This window comes from Carassius auratus, chromosome 35, assembly GCF_003368295.1.
Source record: "Carassius auratus strain Wakin chromosome 35, ASM336829v1, whole genome shotgun sequence".
Lineage (NCBI taxonomy): Eukaryota > Metazoa > Chordata > Actinopteri > Cypriniformes > Cyprinidae > Carassius > Carassius auratus.
This window is the reverse complement of record NC_039277.1, coordinates 14,374,299-14,394,189: the sequence shown is the minus strand read 5'-3', so window position 1 is coordinate 14,394,189 and position 19,891 is coordinate 14,374,299. Positions and strand designations below refer to the sequence as shown.

At 40.6% G+C, this 19,891-nt stretch overlaps 1 protein-coding gene across 1 annotated transcript; it reads left to right on the top strand.

Moving 5' to 3' along the window:
* The first annotated feature begins 16,634 nt into the window (after positions 1 to 16,634).
* LOC113054834 (trace amine-associated receptor 13c-like) lies at positions 16,635 to 17,887 on the top strand. The gene has a single exon (XM_026220628.1). The coding sequence runs from the start codon at positions 16,883 to 16,885 to the stop codon at positions 17,885 to 17,887; it is 1,005 nt and encodes a 334-aa protein (XP_026076413.1). The 5' UTR covers positions 16,635 to 16,882.
* The last annotated feature ends 2,004 nt before the right edge of the window (positions 17,888 to 19,891 follow it).

Sequence of the window (19,891 nt, the reverse complement as noted above, 5' to 3'; positions counted from 1 at the left end):
TTAGAAGTTTTTAGGATTGCATGGAAAAACAGTATGTCCAGCTATAGACAGGCTCTAAAAACTGCTAGGGCAGAGCATATACACAAACTCATTGAAAATAACCAAAACAATCCAAGGTTTTTATTTAGCACAGTGGCTAAGTTAACAAATTACCAGACGCCACCTGATTCAAATATTCCACCAACGTTAAATAGTAATGACTTTATGAATTTCTTCACTGATAAAATAGATAACATTAGAAATACAATAGCGAATGTAGATTCTACAGCATCTAACACTTCAGTTTCATCCATCGCACCCAAAGATAAACTGCAGTGCTTTACAACCATAGGACAGGAAGAGCTAAATAAACATATCACTGTATCTAAACCAACAACATGTTTATTATATCCTGTACCCACTAAATTACTGAAAGAGCTGTTACCTGTAGCCGAAGAACCGCTTCTCAATATCATAAACTCGTCGTTATCTTTAGGACACGTCCCAAAACCATTCAAGCTGGCGGTTATCAAGCCTCTTATTAAGAAACCAAAACTAGATCCTAGTGTACTGGCAAATTATAGGCCTATTTCAAATCTTCCATTTATGTCTAAAATTTTAGAAAAAGTTGTGTCTGCTCAATTGAGCACCTTCCTACATAAAAATGATCTGTATGAAGAATTTCAGTCAGGTTTTAGGCCCCACCATAGCACAGAAACTGCACTTGTTAAAATTACAAATGACCTGCTCCTTGCGTCAGACCAAGGCTGCATCTCATTTCTAGTCTTACTTGATCTTAGTGCTGCGTTCGACACCATAGATCATGACATACTCATAGATCGATTACAAAACTATACAGGTATTCAAGGGCAGGCTCTAAGATGGTTTAGATCCTACCTGTCTGATCGCTACCATTTTGTTTACTTAAATGGGGAGTCATCTCATTTATCATCAGTAAAATATGGAGTGCCACAAGGATCCGTCTTAGGTCCCCTTCTATTTTCAGTATACATGTTGCCCCTTGGTAATATTATTAGAAAATACGGAATTAGCTTCCACTGTTATGCTGATGATACTCAGCTATATATCTCAACGAGACCAGATGAAACTTCCCAATTATCTAAGCTAACAGAGTGTGTTAAAAATGTAAAAGATTGGATGACAGAAAATGTTCTCCAATTAAATTCTGATAAGACAGAGATACTAATTATTGGACCAAAAAACACTACACAGAATCTTGTAGATTACAATCTGCAACTAGACGGATGTACTGTTACTTCCTCTACAGTCAGAAATCTGGGTGTTATATTAGACAGCAATTTGTCTTTTGAAAATCATATTTCCAATGTTACAAAAACTGCATTCTTCCATCTTAGAAACATTGCCAAGCTACGAAACATGTTATCTGTTTCTGATGCAGAAAAGCTAGTTCATGCATTCATGACCTCTAGACTGGACTATTGTAATGCACTTCTAGGTGGTTGTCATGCTTCGTCAATAAACAAGCTACAGGTAGTCCAAAATGCAGCAGCTAGAGTCCTTACGAGGTCAAGAAAATATGATCATATTACCCCAATTTTACAGTCTCTGCACTGGCTACCTATTAAGTTCCGTATCAGTTACAAATTATCATTACTTACCTATAAGGTCCTAAATGGTTTAGCTCCAGCGTACCTAACTAGCCTTCTACCACGTTACAACCCATCACGCACCCTAAGGTCACAAAACGCTGGACTTTTGGTCGTTCCTAGGATAGCGAAGTCCTCTAAAGTGGGTAGAGCTTTCTCACATTTGGCTCCCAAACTCTGGAATAGCCTTCCTGATAATGTCCGGGGTTCAGACACACTCTCTCTGTTTAAATCTAGATTAAAAACACATCTCTTTCGCCAAGCATTCGAATAATGTATCTTTTAAATTGTGAGTGTAGTTGTATCTGATCAAAGGTGCTTTTTTATTCATTAGCTTGGGTTAAACTAATTTTACTTTGTTGGATCAGCAGCTATGCTAATGATGTCTGTATTTTGTTTCTATGTTTCGATACGGGATTTACATCCCGTGGTAACTAGGATTTACACAAGCTCCAGTCTGGATCCAGAACACCTGAGAAGAGATGATGCTGACCCTCAGAGGACCTCAGATGATGCTAACCCTGAATCAACAAACAGAACTAACAATTATTGCTAAATGTGTGACTGAATCATATAATAACTTAATTAATAATATTGATAGTTCATCGTCTAGCTGACTATGTCTTGTATTATTATTATTATTATTTTTATTTTTTCTAAAATCCTGTCAAATGTGCACAAACTACTAGCTACTACTAAATATTGTAGAAACATAATTTTCTTTAAAGTTGCTTTGTAATGATTTGTTTTGTAAAAAGCGCTATACAAATAGAAGAAGAGGGCGAGGAGGAGGGCGAGGAAGAAGAGGAGGAGGAGGAGGAGGAGGGCGAGGAAGAGGAGGAGGAGGGCGAGGAAGAAGAGGAGGAGGAGGAGGAGGAGGGCAAGAAAGAGGAAGAGGAGGAGGAGGAGGAGGAAGAAGAGGAGGAGGAGGAGGAGGAGGACAAAGAGAAAGAGGAAGACAAAGAGTGGAAATATCTGATGAAATTCGAGCAACAGTCATAGACCATGTTCTTGTCCATGGACTGACAATGAGGGAAGCAGGACTTAGAGTGCAACCCAATTTGAGCCGATTTTCTGTGTCCACCATAGTAAGGACCTTCAGAGAAGAGAACAGGTACAGTATACTACTTTATTTTTGTAATTGCAAATTTACTGTACTACACTATATGCAGCTATTTCAATAGACATTTGTAAAGTTCATCACTGTATATAGTACTGCATGAATATTTTTTTGTAACTGCACATCTACTTTTTGTAGAATTGTAAGGCTGCCACATGCAGGTGGAAGGACACTTATATTCACTCGGGAGCAAGAGGCCGTTATAGTGGGCATGGTCCTTCAAGATAATCGAATACGACTTAGAGAAATCCAGGAACGAGTGATACAAGACAACACACACTTCCAGGGAATCGACAGTGTGAGCATTTCCACAATTGACTGTGTCCTCCATCGAAACAGGATGCGAATAAAACAAGTTTACAGAGTACCTTTTGAGCGCAACTCACCAAGGGTGAAAGAACTGCTAGCTCAGTATGTGCAAGTAAGTGTACATTACTGTAAGAAACATTTACTGTAATTCAGATTGTCTACAGTACTAACACATACTATGTGAATGACATTACTCTTCAGTACAATGTATGTGAATCAGAAGTGCATACAGTAGGCCTAATTGTACCCTACAGTATAGCACTCTCTCTGTACAACTTACAAACTTCTAAATACAGTATATTGTATTTCTACACAGACAATATTTGACTTGGAATCCTTGGACAGACCCCATGAGTTCATCTTTGTCGATGAAGCAGGCTTCAATCTAACGAAGAGGAGAAGGAGAGGCCGAAACATGATTGGACAGCGGGCCATTATTGAAGTCCCTGGTCAACGAGGTGGCAATGTCACAATCTGTGCTGCTATCAGCAACCATGGTGTTCTGCATCACCATGTTACACTCGGGACATATAATACCCAGCTTCTTCTAAGATTTGTTGCAAATCTAAGAGATATTTTATTTGAGCAGCAGGTTCAAGAGCAGCAGGGTCAAGAGCTAAATGACAATCCCATTCCCACCTATGTGATAGTGTGGGACAATGTCAGTTTTCACCGAGCTGCTCAGGTAAGGGAATGGTTTAACATCAATGGGCAGTTTATGAACCTGTACCTCCCTCCATACTCGCCTTTCCTGAATCCGATTGAGGAGTTTTTCTCCTCTTGGAGATGGAAAGTTTATGATAGACAACCCTACACAAGAGTAAATCTGCTGCAAGCCATGGATTTAGCCTGTGGTGATATAGGTGAGGAATCATGTCAGGGCTGGATACGGCACACAAGAGGCTTCTTCCCCCGTTGCCTCAGGAGGGACAATATTGCTTGTGACGTCGATGAAGTGCTCTGGCCTGACCCAGCCCAAAGACAAGAAGCACATTGATCATCACATGCTAACTCCTTTGATTTTATATTACAGTACATTGTAGGCTGTATACTGTACAATAAACAAATTGTTTGGCCCTGAACATTGTGCTTTCCATTTGTGAACAGTACTGACTGCTCAATAGATTATGAATGGTTGCAGGTTCATATCAACAAATAACAATAATTAAACTATCACAGAGACCAAGCACAAGTTTATGAGATGCAGGGTACAGTACTGTAAAAATAGGGGTAGAAGGAGGAAGAACCAAAAAAAAAACATGCAAAGAGCAAAGCAGAGTAGTAATTTCTGATCAATTTTGAGCTACTATGATAGAACATGTTTTCGTTCATCAAAAGACAAATGACGGAATAATATGAACTTTGTTTTGAGATTAAAAATTTACTTCTCCCTGAGAACTATGTTTTGAACAATGTATTTTCTATTTGTTGGTGTATTGTTTACTGACTGCTTGATAGTGTATATCATTTTGATCACTTTGTTCATGATTTGAGAGCAGTGTTTGATTTTAAACACAGATAAAACTGTTTTGAGGCGAAAGTTTCATTTTGCAAGAGGAGTCAGAGGTTTTGTAAATAGTGCTTGAAGATGAGGTTTTGTGTTCAATGTTTTCAGAAAATGGAGCAAGGTTTCAGAAATTGTGTTTTAGCAATTGAGAAAAACTGTAATAACTTTTGATAAACTTTGTTTGTGTCAGTGTTAATGTTTTAAAATGAAGAAGCAACACTATGAGTCCAGTGAAGAGAAGGAGAGTGATTTGACGTAGATAAGAGTAGGTGATGAAGTTTGAACATATATTGTTGCAGAGCGCTGCACCGCTTAAAACCTTAAAACCGCACCCAAACCCGTTTTCTGACAGCAGCACTAATTAAAATCCGCACCCGACCCGACCCGCAAATTTTATTGACAGGTCAGAAATTATTTATGGAAAACTCTTTTTAAAAGATATTCATTTTTTATACATTTTATCTTAATTTTGATCAATGTTTTATCAATCAATTGCCCGTATTTAATGAATAAGAAGCAAATATATAGCAGACAGTGTAGCTAATAACCTTAGTGTAATTGACAGAATTACTAAAAAATACTTAAAAATGCTACCTAAAAGTTAAATATTTTTTGTTTCACGCATGCATGCATGTCTATTTCCATCATATAAAGTATAAAAGGCATGTGGACTGATATTTTCCATTGTCTGGACTCTTTTATTAATCGAGTATATAAACAGACGTTTCAGTATATTGGTATTAAATGCATTTTCGGGAGAATTTATATTTCACGTTTTTACTGCAAATACGTGCTCTTTGGTCCATCAGTGCTTGAGTCACTGATCACATTAGAATAAAGTATCTGGTAATAAAATACAAGATTGACTGACTTATGAATGTATATGCATAGTTCTCATCAGTCGGAATACAGATAAACGCTTTCATTTGTTGTATTTTTGATCCTGAAACAAAACATAACAACAAAAAAGCGAATCAAATCACCGTCTCAGGTTGTTGGTGTCGAACGCACCCATTTTTAAGTCATTCATAGCTGAGCATCGTGAGAGGCGGATCTGCGCCAGAAGGCGCATGTGAATGAGCTGAACAATTTTCAGATGCAATAAAAAAAAAAAAAAAAAAAAATGGATAGCCTAGATTAGGCCCATATTCACAAATGTGTTAGCTATGAAATTAAATATCTGATATTCCGATTGTCAAATACATGCAAGTGGAAGTGTATTGGTGTTTAAACACCTTTATAACGATCGCGTTAGTTGAGCTGTATGTGGGATATAATTTTATGACACAAATTTTGAAGTAGGCTTAAATCAAACACATTTTAATTCAGATTATATATATATATATATATATATATATAGTACATATATATACATAAATCACTCAAGATATGTATATCATTTTTTAAATGTCTCAAAAATGGTCTTAAAGACCTATTTTTTAAGTTTTTGGTATTAACGTTTTTTTTACGCAACTCGATGACAGCCCCTATGAATAATAATGCAAAGTTTTCAACTGCCTAACACAACACACAGTACCGATAAGAATACCTTTAAAGTACCGGACCGTTAAGCAGTATCGGTAAGAGTAGTTCAGACAGGAACCACTTTGGCAAGTTTACTTGAGTTTATTGAACACAATTTATCTTTGGCGGTATGGTTCCTTATGGAGGTTATTGCTCCCAGAATAATTGAACATACAAGAGCTTTAACATTAACCCCCCGGAACCATGAATTTAGAAATACGTAATAATTAAGACTTTAATAAAGTCTTTAAAGCAAACGATGATAATCATGTAGATGTGGCAGTGGTACGTCTATCCTGTAGCCTGGTTATGAAGATGGGTGTCTCTCCGCAAAGAGGTCCATGCCAACTAAGATTTTTGGAAGCCTTAGTGATCTGAAACAAACAAGACAACAGCCAGAAGGTGCCCAGTAATGTGCTCATGCATATAATGGGGAGGGAGGGAGGGTTGCGAGTTGTTGAGCATACTTACCGAGCAGTAGTGGCACGTATATATATGTCCCGTGTCTAATTGGAGCGATTTGACAGCTGACCGCATCAGCTGTTCACAGCCTTGCCTCCGTGGCCTGACTGAACAGACGCTGCGCTCGATTTCAGACAGGAACCACTTTGGCATGTTTACTTGAGTTTATTGAACACAATTTATCTTTGGCGGTATGGTTCCTTATGGGGGTTCTTGCTCCCAGAATAATTGAACATACAAGAGCTTTAACATTAACCCCCAAAACATAATGAGAGTATTATGGCCTGAAGAAGAACCCCCAAAACCAACCTTGTTCCAGTCCTGCAAAGAGAAAAGACAGTGTTATTGAGATATCCTTAAATGTAACCTACTGGCTAGCGAAGGGGTATCTCCCTTCTTATGAGGCAGAAAATAGCGGGCCTCTCTATAATTAAGGTAGATGGTAATAGCAGCGAAGGTATTTTCTCCAGCGGGAGAACCGCAAACGAGCAGCATGTCCCTAAGCTTGGTATGAGTGGTAGGAGAGTAGCGTTTCCTTCCTGCAAAAAAGAAAGATAATGTTATGGAGAAGTCCTTAAGCAGCCTATGGTAGGAGAGGCGTGTTCTCATGTCTAAAGCGAGGGAGAGAATAGCAAGTCCCCTCTTATTTTAAGTAGCAGGGGTGTTCATCCTCTGCTGAAGGATGAACAGCAGTCTCCTGCAGCCATAGCAGCAAAGGGGTGCTCTCTCCAGCTGGAGAGAACAGCAGGTCCCTTTCTTCTGAGGGGGAGTTCGTCCCTCGCTTGAGGGATAACAGCGGCCCCCTCAGGTATCGCGGCAAGGGGTGATCTCCTCGAGAGAAAACAGCAGCCCCTTTTCCTTTATAATTATTATTATTTTTCATTTACTTTCTCATGTCCTTCTCATTCAAGTTCGCCTTCTCCATCTCCATTTAAGTAGCAGGGGTGTTCATCCTCTGCTGAAGGATGAACAGCAGTCCCCTGCAGCCATAGCAGCAAAGGGTGCTTTCTCCAGCTGGAGAGAACAGCAGGTCCATTTCTTCTGAGGGGGAGTTCATCCCTCGCTTGAGGGATAACATCGGCCCCCTCAGGTATCACGGCAAGGGGTAATCTCCCAGCAGGAGAAAACAGCAGCCCCTTTGAATTTATAAGTAATTCTTTTTTTTTTTTTTTCTCCTCCACATTCAACTTCTCCATCTCCATTTAAGTAGCAGGGGTGTTCATCCTCTGCTGTAGGATGAACAGCAGTCCCCTGCAGCCATAGCAGCAAAGGGTGCTCTCTCCAGCTGGAGAGAACAGCAGGTCCCTTTCTTCTGAGAGGGAGTTCATCCCTCGCTTGAGGGATAACAGCGGCCCCCTCAGGTATCGCGGCAAGGGGTAATCTCCCAGCAGGAGAAAACAGCAGCCCCTTTTCCTTTAACATTTTTTATATTTTTTTTTTATCTCCTTCTCATTCAACTTTGCCTTCTCCATCTCCATTAACAAAACAGCAGCCCCCCCCCCCCTTTTTTTTTTACGTAGCAGTGTGGGTTTTCTCTAAGCAGCAGTTCCTTCCTCATTCTTCTCATTCTCCATTCCTTCTAATTCACTTCCTCATTCTTTTCATCCTCCATCTCCTTCTTCTCCTTTTTCTTCTCCTTATTTCCTTCTTCTCATCCTCCTCCTCATTCTTATTATCCTCTTCATTTTCCATCTCCTCATCCTCTTCCTTATCCTTATTATCTTCCTCATTCTTCATTTCCTCCTCCTCATCCTCCTCTTCATTCTTCATCTCCTTCTCATCCTCCTCCTCATTCTTCTCATCCTCCTCCTCATTCTCCTTTTTCCCTTGCGGTCAGTGTCGTATTTTATTATTATTGAATGTACGTAGTACAAAATATCCACTGGTTATAACCAACGATATTTAGCTGTAGATCAGCTAAAAACATTACTCTGCTTCAGAAGCCTGTCCAAAAACGGTTCATGAGGAGAAACAGACATGTCTAGAATCACATACTTATCAATATGAAGTAATAAAATCCAGATTGTCAAATACGCAGGCGTTTCAGAACATTTTGTGAGCACAGATACTCAACACTACTTAATACGGTGCCATATATTTCAAGAATAAGGTCACTTGATTTTTTTTTTTTTTTTTTTGGATGACGTGACTCAATACAACAGCTGACTACATGAACGCTCTTACCTTCTAAACGCAGATTTGTGACCATTTTTTGGACTGAAATGTTGAATAAACCCCGAAGCACACGTGAATGTAGTCATGTGGTGAGTCTGGCCAATCGTGAACAGCTGTATTGTCATAGGCGCTCCAGCTGTCACTCGGGAGAAGTGTAGGCTGAATCAGCCGGCTGCTCTCGAACACTCTCGCGATACTTGATGGCACGTGTGACGGTCATGTGCGTCGGCGCAGTCTTAGTCAGACAATTCTACCCGGTATGCACTGCTTCAGTCAGATTTGCGATTGGTTTGCATTTTCGAACACACCTGATGCTCATCGAGTCAGCTGCTCAAGATCGGATGCAGCCAGTAATTCTCACTAATGATTCCTGATGGTTTCGGAGTATGGTTAGTCGTCGCCCTCTGTTTTTCCAAGAAGGTACACCAGGGTTGTTACGACCTTGAGTAAATCCAAGCACTTCCGAGACATTTAAATTACCTATTTTTTTTTTTTTTTTTTGCTGCAAAAATACTCTTACCTTAGTTAAGCACATGCACAGAAACCCAACGGACACCCTTACTTGTAAAACGTTTGGATTTTAAGGTGCATAAGCAATTCATTGTTCTAGACAAATCATCAAATTGCCAACAGGTTGCGCACTTGGCCCGGTACAGTGCTTCGATGTCCTTACAATAATGATGTCCTTGGATTTTGTCCCAAAGACGATTAATGTTTGTGGGAGAATGACACAACATGTTCATACGTCCTTCGATATGTGATTTTTGTAGCATAACAAATGGTTAATCCATTCTGGATTTAATTTACAGACTTGCACATTTCCCTGATTGATGACTGACGATTCCACTGCATTTCGCGGACTAGCCACAATTAATTCTTGTTTACATTATTCCGCTGTAGTGATGACGATGTTCGAGAGAGTCCAGTCCAGTGACATGATCTGACACGACTGTAGCATCCAACACCGTGTGTGATTATAAAATGGCAATAATACCTACCCTGCATATGATTGTATGCATTGCGGTCTTAGAATGTAGTTTAACTGAGCAGGGAATATTTATTTATTTATTTATTTTTGCGTAATAGAGCAACCATAGCCACAGGTGCAGACTCGAGCGGAGCTGCTTATAAAATGAACCATGGTTACCCATAAGAGCAAATATTAACTCAAATATGCGCATTTCCAGGCAATTATTGAATCCAAGTGCTTATACAATTAACCCTGAAAACACTGCATTAATTTTCAGCATTTTCGAGGATTCGACACCCGTACTATGACCCTGTACGACGGCGAATGTGACGCGTGTGAGCCAAAGAGTTTAGCCAAGCGTTTGATCAGGTGCGCGCTCAGTCAGCGGAGGCTCGCAGTTGAGCCGGCAAAAGCATTAATCCCTCCGATGCACAGCAGGACTAGCACGTGATTTTGGACAATATATAAACCTCACAAGCAAGCAGTCCCATATCTTGATAGCTTTAAACAAATATCTTCTTAGTGTGTGGAGTGGGGCGGGATCGCCGGCAGTCGGAAATAGGAGTAGCGAAGGGTGCTCTTTAAACAGCTGAAAATCAGCGTGCACCTGTAAAGCAGGAAGGCCTTTTTTTTTTTTTTATGGTCAGACTTTCATTTAGGCAACAGCATACGTTTTAGCATTTATATGAGCATAATTACGATCTGTACATGTAGTATAAAGCACTTCATTGTGTTGAGCAACAGCAAATCGCGGATTAAACCCAGTGTGTTGTAGTTGTCAGAGAAGTTTGATGAAGCATCCCTGAAGCAGCAGTCGTTATTATCGACAGCATTGACCAAAGATTAACGAGGCTCGTGGGTATATTAACTGTGTTACCGGTGTGGTAATATGATAGCATGCATCACAACGTAACTGAACAATAGCCTTTCAATAAACAATGTCTGAAGCATGTTCGCCACTAGTTAATAGCACTAGTTTGTAAATATGAAATACTTTGCTTAGCTTCGTGAAGACGTCCAAAGATGAATTAAAGTTGAAATGGTCAGTTGTTCGTGGATGCTTTGGTTTGTTGAATATATAGCTTCTTCCAGCGAGGAGCAGATCTCGTGTAGGTTGTGATTCGGTCGTATTAGTACACACTGACGATGAATCGCGTGCGAAAGTCTATATCAAGCTTACTTGTATAAATTCAGTCTGCTGCTTGACAAACAACACGGCAAATTCGCTTAAGTTCGCGACTGAAATCTGGTGAGATATTCTGTGGAAATCCTGCAAAACCTGATTTGACGCTTGTATTGAGATAGATTCGCCGTCTGATAGTTCCTGAGCAAAGGTTCTCGTGAGCAGTTCGAGCCTTGCGAGTTGTTGAGCATACTTACCGAACAGTAGTGGCACGTATATATATGTCCCCTGTCTAATTGGAGCGATTTGACAGCTGACCGCATCAGCTGTTCACAGCCTTGCCTCTGTGGCCTGACTGAACTGACGCTGCGCTCGATTAATACCGTTAAAACCTTAACGATACCCATCCCTAGTTGTGTTAGGCAGTCGAAAACTTTGCATTTCTTTGTCTGCACATAATGCACTTTTGAAAAATGCTTTGACAGATTGCTTGTGTTTCCGCCCTTACATGCAAAAATTTTGTTGAACTTATGACAACCAGCGTTGTCTGCATCAACTCTAGTGAAGTATAACCACACTTTTGAACATTTTGCTGTCTCCGCCATGATCACTCTTTGTATTAAGCAGGAGTTTTCATACTGTAAGGGGCCGTTCACATATCGTGTCTAAAATACGTGTGGAAAACGCTAGGCACGCCGCTTTCTGATTTTATTTTTCCCCCAAAGTCTTCGGCCCCTTGCACTCCTGAGGAGTCTGCCGTTGCTAAGCAACCATGACCTGCTCTCTCCATGAATATGCGGAAATGGATTTGCAGCACTAAAAACTGTTTGCAGTAGCACTGCTACTAACTAATTTAAAAATCCACATACAGCTATCAGCTATTCCTTCATCTTGGCTGAGCTTTCAACGTTGTTACGGAAAAGGTGAGGAAGTTACATGACCTGAAAAGTTTAGATGTTTTTAACTCGATGCGGTGCGGACGCGCTTGGAAAAAATGAGCTTGTCGCACGCCGTGCGCGTCACGACCGCGTCACTTCCCTTATGAGCGTGCATACCGTGCGCCTACATTTGAAATAAAAAAAATTCAAAAAAATCGCGTCCTGTGTAAAAGGCCCATTATGTGTGCACCGTGCTTGTTCTTGTTGTGTGTGTGTGTGTGTGTGTGTGTGTGTGTGTGTGTTTGTGTGAGACTGACAGACAGCCTCCACGGCGCGCATGAGAGATCTTGCAGATTTCACAGACAAACGTCTTAATATGATCGCACATTAGAAATGTTTGGTGAGATAAAATGTGCACGATAACATTATTAAGCAAAAATACATAGTGCATTATTTTTTTCCCCTCCAGTACCGAAAGAGGAACCAATACCGTCAGATCTTACTCATACTACAGTCTTTCATAATTTAGCCCCGGGGCCATTTTATTACTGGGTTTCGGTACCCATCCCTACTTGTGATGTGGTGATCGACATATGGTCCTCTTTGCGAGCCCCAGAGAACGTCACACCAACACCAGCTCTTGCTTGTAACACTCCGGTGATTGCAGCAAGCGATGTGCTCGGCTCCGAAGCTTGAAGTTTGAATGCGAGTTGCTTGCGCTTCTCCTTATATACCCACCCTGCGGGGCAGAGTTCGCGATGCAAATCCCGCAGACCAAGGTACTTTGGTCGCACACAAGCGTATATATATATCCAGTCTTCCTACCTCCTGTCCCACGACAGTTTTTCGGCATGGACCGCTTGTCAGCATTCGGTTCGCTCTATCTGTCATCTTATCACAGGCCCAATCTTCCTTTCTGACGAAGATTTCTATCCGCTGAACACCAACAAGCGTCATCGCGTCAGCTACTCTTCTCGCCAAGCCACACGTTGTGGCCAAAATATTGTGCAAATCCCTGAGCCCATCTCACTCGACAACACGATTGTCCCGCCAGGACCGGGCTCTCTTATAATGCTGGATCGCAGCCATGCTCCAGTTCTCACCGCAGCAAGCCTCTCTCACTTTTCCAGCCGTGGCGCCGTTCGATTCTGCCTCCACTAGCGGCGATGACCGTGCGTTGTAGTGATATGTCGATCGTGAAAGAATCGTTTTTTGAATGAATCTTTTAGGCGAACGAATCGTTCTCAGTTTACACTCATTCATGAAGAATCTTTCAGAGTTATCATCCATAATGAGCGAGTTTCATATGAGTCTCAGAGATCGAGAGCTCTCATTCGTGAACGAAAGGACTAAGCCGGTATACATGTCGAGTTGATTAAACAGATATGTCGTTCGTAAACGCAATGAACTGGTTCATATCTTATCTTAACAAAATTGATGAGAGCTAACCAGGTCAGTTAGCCATTTAGCATTTCAATCTTTCAAAATGTAAAGCGCAGTTATAGGTACTGTGCACATATGCTTGTTTACATATTTAGCATACAAAAGATAATTCCACGTTTAATCCCCAATTTATAACGTATATAATATATAGACCAATATATGAACCGTCTGACCAAACAATTAAAATGCTAATTATGCAAGAAAACCTTGTGATTTGCTCACCTGAACAATTTGACTATATATATAGAATGCGATTATGAAGACACCAAAGTTTGTTAAACGACGTTATGACTTAATCTGTAACGGTCAATCCTCACTTCAGCCATCCTTCCGCAGGAGCCTTCTCTATATCTCCCCACCACCGCAGCATTGTCCGCTCCTGCAGGAGCCTTTTCTGTTTTTAACTCTCTGCCGCAGCAGTCTCCGCTCCCGCAGGAGCCTCTACCTATATTTCCCCACTGCCCTAGCAGTGTCTGCTCCCGCAGAAGCCTCTACCTATATTTCACCACTGCCATAGCAGTGTCTGCTCCCGCAGGAGCTCTTTCCATCCTTCCCTACTGCCGCAGTTCTCGCTCCCGCAGGAGCCTCAAAAAAAATAATAATAATAATAAAAAAAATAAAAAAAAAATAAATTAAAAAAATATAATAATAATAACAATAATTTCATGTCGATTCTCCAATTCAACCTCATCAGGCTCACATTTATGTCCAACTCCGGAACGCTCAATCTAAATTCGCGCTGGACCCTCCCTTCATTAACGATTCCATTGAGTAATAAGATGTGTTTTTGCTTAATTATACTGATGTGCGCATGCATCGTAAATCTGATGGGTAGGATAAAATGTCAGGACACCGACTTTTATTTCGATGGGTTGACGTACCTTTTCAGTTCTGTGTATGTGATGTGACGCTAGTTTTACTTAAATCAAATGGTCAAATGCTCATGAACTGACTGTCAGAGCAGTTCTGGAGATGTTGTTCATGTGTTCAAGTCCTTATTTAGTGAGACAGCAGATGCAGATATTACTGCGAGCGTAACGCGCGCTTCAGTTTGTGTGATAAAGGCAGAGACACACAGAACATGCAAGATTTACATTTACATAAAAAAATAATAATAAATTAATTAATTAATTAAAATAAATAATTGGCAAGTTCTGTGCCATTCCGCATTCAACTGTAAATTCTGTTTTTGTGACTGGATTCCGCGATTCCCTCCACGTTTTCTGCATCGTGGAAATTTTAAGGCCCTAGTCGTGGTATGCCAGCTCTATCTTGCAATGGACACATGCCACGATGTTCTCTTTATGTCCTCAAATCAAAACATTGCTGACTACTTGTAGTACGTGATTTTCGGATGCAGCGCTTGTCTCCTTCCGCCAAAAAAAAAAAAAAAAATTGTCACATTTAAAAATAAATAAATAAATACAATAAATCATTGCGAAAGAACCTGACGTGGGATTTAGAATAAATTAAAAGAGGCTTCGAGGCAGAGGAATTTGCCTACATCATTTTTTTGTAATCGTGTTACTTGAGGAATCATTTCAGCCCTAAACTTAAGCAGCTCAAAAGGGGCCTCTCACATAATCCGATAAAAAATTAATAAAAAACAATTAAATAAAAAAATTAAATAAATAAATAAATATTCCTCCTTAAGTCATGTTGTGTACTTGAATAATAGAAGCCTCTCAGTTATCGTTTCTTCGGCCAAAGTAAGGGCCCTCCAGCCATCGTTACAATCTCCTTGCCTATTTCAGCATCGGACAGGGCTCTCCCTTCCGGTGCAGCTGGGCAGTGGCTCCCTTCGGTCACAGTGTGAGCCTTTCATCTGTCATTGAGTTGTGCTGCGCGCTCAGCGGCAGATGGGATTATCCCTCCCGGTGCAGCAGAGCCACAGGCCCCCTTCGGTCGTTGTGACAGCCCTCCATCCGATGAATCAAATTACGCCTCGTATACAGTCGCAAGGGGGACTCTCCCTTCCGGTGCAGCAGAGCCGCAGCTCCCTTCGGACGCAGTGAGAGTCCCTCCATCAGTCGCGTTTTTCTTGCCTACTCCGCATCAGATGGGGATCCCCTGCCGGTGCAGCAGACCCACGGCTCCCTTCGGTCGCAGGGTGAACCCCCTGTCTGAGTTATGTTGCATGCTCAATGGCGGACAGGGATCTCCCTCCAGGTGGAACAGAGCTGCTGGCTCCCTTCAGTCACAGTGAGAGCCCTCCATCAGATGCATCAAGCCATGCCTCACATCGCAAGGGGGATTCGCCTTTCCGGTGCAGCAGAGCCGCAGCTCCCTTAGGTTGCAGCAAGAGTCCCTCCAACAGTCGTATTCCAGTTAGCGTCAATCAGGGCTCTCCCCTCCGGGGCAGCACTCCCGCTGCAGAGTTGTGAACCCCCTACGGAGGCTGGGAGAACCCTCTGAGGCGAAAAAAAACATGCCTCACATAAACCCGCAATGGGGGACTCCCCCTTCCGGTGTAGCAGAGCCGCAGCTTCCTTCGGAGGCAGCAAGAGTCCCTCATTTCTTGATATCCGGCATCGTACTCCTCTCATAAGCGGCACGGAGGGCTCGCCGGTAAGGCGTTGTGAGCCGCAGCTCTCGTCGAACACTGCTCGGGCTCTCCCGGTCGCTCTGCATTTTCTTCCCTACACGCATATTTTGGGGGGCAACTAAATTTTTTTTAAAACGGTACGGTTCGGTAAGTTTTAGATACAGCAAAATATAAAAACATCTCAACTTTTCAGCTGATCATAGTTGTATATGGATTGCAGTTTTGAAATAAATTTAGTAGCAGAGCTAGCCTACTGCAAGCGATTTTTAGAGCTGCAAATTCATTTATCGTTTGCTGAAATTTCCGCGTCTTCATGGAGAGAGCACGTCATTGTTGCTTAGCAAAGGCATACGCCTCAGGGGCGCTTCTGCCCGAGCGCTTTGGAAAGGAGGAGAAAGACGCACCTAACGTTTTCAACCCGTTTTTAGGCGCGATATGTGAACGGCCCCTAAGGCGCTCGCTCACTCAGCACGCGTTGAAGGCTCGTTACAAAATGTCTAATGCATTTAACAGACGAGAAATAGAAGATCCTCCAATAACCAACAGGTCTGGTGTTTGGGTGCACTTTGGATTCCCTGTAATCTATAATGGTGATGACAGAATGAATGGTAAATAGTAAGGTCGGCTAAAATGTAAATGTAATGTAAGCCTACCAATCGCCGCAGTGATATCTTTTGCCCTGTTTGAATCCGTTGGAAATGTCTGACTAAATGCTATGTAGCAGATGCGACATACCGTTGTTGTTTTTATCCACCACTCACTTGCCATCACCATTATAGCTTACAGGGAATCCAAAGTGCACCCAAACACCAGTCCTGTTGGTTATTGGAGGATCTTCTATTTCTGGTCTGTTAAACGCATTGGCCATTTTGCAACGAGCCTTCAGCGCGTGCTGAGTGAGCGAGCGCCTGACTGAGTAGCCTAACATAAACATATAAGTTGTTGTTTTTTTCTTCTTCGGGAGTGTCAGGGGCGTTGGCTCATTATGAAACCGTGGTGGCACAAATTAAACTATTAAGGGCCACTATATTCTAAATAAATAATGGCAAATATACTGTGGTCCTAAATGATCACATCAAGGTTGAAAGTGTTGGATCTTATGTCATTATGCAGCATCAGAGTGGGCGGTAGATGGGTTGGTCAGTCTGATCCAGACACTGTATAAATGAAGGGACACTAAGGAGAGCAGAACAAACTACAAACAGGAGAAGACTCACACATGGCCTATGAGACAGAGGATCATGAGATGCAATACTGCTTTCCTGCCATCAACTCATCATGTATCAAGGGAAAACGGTCCAGACATGAAAACAATATAATTTATGTGTTTGTATCAGTGCTGTCAGCGTGGACTATGTTTCTAAACCTACTGGTGATCATCTCCATCTCTCACTTCAAGCAGCTTCACACTCCAACCAACCTGATCATTCTCTCTCTGGCTGTGACTGACATGCTCATTGGACTTGTGATGCCCATAGAGGCCATAAAGCTCATTGAGATGTGTTGGTACTTTGGAGACACTTTTTGTGGACTCTATTCTATATTTATTTGTATGCTTCTCACAGCATCTCTTAATAATTTAGTTTTAGTTGCTGTTGATCGTTATGTGGCTGTCTGTCACCCTTTACTGTACCTACAGAAAATAACCATTACTAAAACATTAATAAGCATCTGTCTGAGCTGGGTTTGCATCTCAGCTTATAACAGTGCCTTTATTATTAATAGTGGCTATTTTGAAATGTTACACAAAACAAACAAGTGCTTTGGAGAGTGTTTTGCTTTGCTTGGTTTTGCTTGGAGAGTTACTGATCTGTTCATGTCTTTTATTTTTCCTTGTATCCTGATCATATCATTATATTTGAGGATTTTCTATGTTGTACATCAGCAAGTGAAAGTTATAAACACTCTGATGAAGAGTGGCAAAAGCATAAATGAAGGTTCTGTGAGGAGGAAATCTGAAAGCAAAGCTGCTCTGACATTAGGAATCATTGTCACAGTTTATCTGCTTTGTTGGATTCCGTACTATATCTGTTTCTTAACCGCAGTTTCTTCCATGACCGTAAATGTTTTGTCATGGGTCTTGTTTATTAACTCAGGTCTGAATCCTATGATCTATGCTTTATTTTATCCCTGGTTTAAAAAGACAGTTAAACTCATCTTAACTCTTAAAATATTTCAGGCAGCATCCTCTATGGTCAATATTCTTACAGAACATCAATTATAAATAAACTGATAAAGCCATCATTCGGCAAACAATTTCACAAAAACTGCAATTATCATAAAGTTATAATAGTTATAATTATAATTTTAATTTTATATAGTTTGTTTCATCGAGAATCATTGTCATAATTATACTCTGCTTAAATGCAGGTTTCATCAGAATTTAACAACTAAGCAAACTTATTTTCACACAGTAAGTTTAAGTGACAAAATGTTCAGTTCTGTTGCAGTAGCTTATTAGGAAAATTGAGCAAGAATAACGAATCTTGTATCAGCCATGCTTAATGTGTTGATATAAATTAAAAACACAATGACAAAAAGAGTACAGTCATATAGAAACTATTGTATAAGTACCAATGTATTAGTATGGTGGTTCTTCACAAAGAGAATGATAGAAATGGCTTACAACACACCTCAGATTAAAACATCTGAATCAAAGCAACTTCAGATTCATCCAAAAGGCATTTAAAGGTTTGAGCTACACACAAAGGTAAAGTTTAACAATAAAAATATTAAATATGTATTTTATTCTAACTTTTTAAGTAAGTTATGTTTATTGAAGTAAAGTTTGTTTCAAATGAACTAATGTGTATAGCAGGCCGATTGTTTTATGATCCAAACAAAAGGCTAAAATTATACAAACCATAATTATCTAGTAAATTCTGAAGCTCACACACTTATCTTTTTATTTATTATTTAAATGGTGTACACCAATTATTTTAGTGTATCGATTAATTTATATATTAAATTGTTAAATAATTCTTAAAACACTGACTCTGCAGTAGAAAGTGGCAGCTGTTAAATTAGTCTGTTGTGTGTGTTTGCCTGTGTTTGTTTTGCACCTTTAATAATTTGATGTGGTCCCACTTTATATTAGGTGGCCTTAATTACTATGTACTTACATAAAAAAATAAGTACAATGTACTTATTGTGTTCATATTGTATTGTAAAACACTTTTGCTGCTATTGAGGTGGGATGGGGTAAGGTTAGGGAGAGGGTTAGAGGTATGGGTAAGTTTAAGGGTGGGTTAAGGTATAAAGTATGGGTCAACAGTGTAATTATAAATGTAATTACAGAAATTAAATACAGATGTAATTACATGTAGTTTTTATATATATATATATATAAGTACAATGTAAAAACATGTATGTACACAATGAGTACATTGTATTAAATTATTAATTAAAATGTAAGTACATAGTAGTTAAGGCCACTTAATATAAAGTGGGTCCGACTTTCCTAGAAAAATAAAGGATAATGATTAAGTTAGGCCTGACAATTTAACTGACTATCTAACTGACTTACTCTCATGCACTATCAAGTAACGTGCCACCAGAAAATTATTATTATGCTTGCTGCTGCAAGCAGTTTTTAGTGCTGAAAATCCATTTATCCATCGCTGAAATTTCCGCTTCTTCATGGAGAGAGCAGGTCATGGTTGCTTAGCAACGGCAGACTCCTCAGGAGCGCAAGCGCCCGAAGGCTTTGGGGGAAAAAAATCAGAAAGCGGCGTGCCTAGCGTTTTCCACACGTTTTTAGCAAAGTTTTTGACTGCCTAACACAACACAAAGTGCCGATAAGAATACCGTTAAAGTACCGGACCGTTAAGCAGTATCGGTAAAAGTAGTAATACCGTTAAAAACTTAACGATACCCATCCCTAGTTGTGTTAGGCAGTCGAAAACTTAGAATTTCTCTGTCTGCACATAATGCACTTTTGAAAGATGCTTTGACAGATTGCTTGTGCAGTCAGCGTTGTCTGCATCAACTCTAGTGAAGTATAACCACACTTTGGAAAATTTTGCTGTGTCCGCCATCAACACTCTTTGTATTAAGCAGGAGTTTTCATACTGTAAGGGGCCGTTCACATATCTCGTCTAAAATTTGTGTGGAAAACGCTAGGCACGCCGCTTTCTGATTTTTTTTTTTCCCAAAGCCTTCGGGCACTTGTGCTCCCGAGGAGTCTGCCGTTGCTAAGCAACCATGACCTGCTCTCTCCATGAAGACG

What these genes read in the sequence shown, in the direction of transcription:
- LOC113054834 (XM_026220628.1), top strand. Translation starts at nt 16,883, where the DNA reads ATGGCCTATGAGACAGAGGATCATGAGATGCAATACTGCTTTCCTGCC.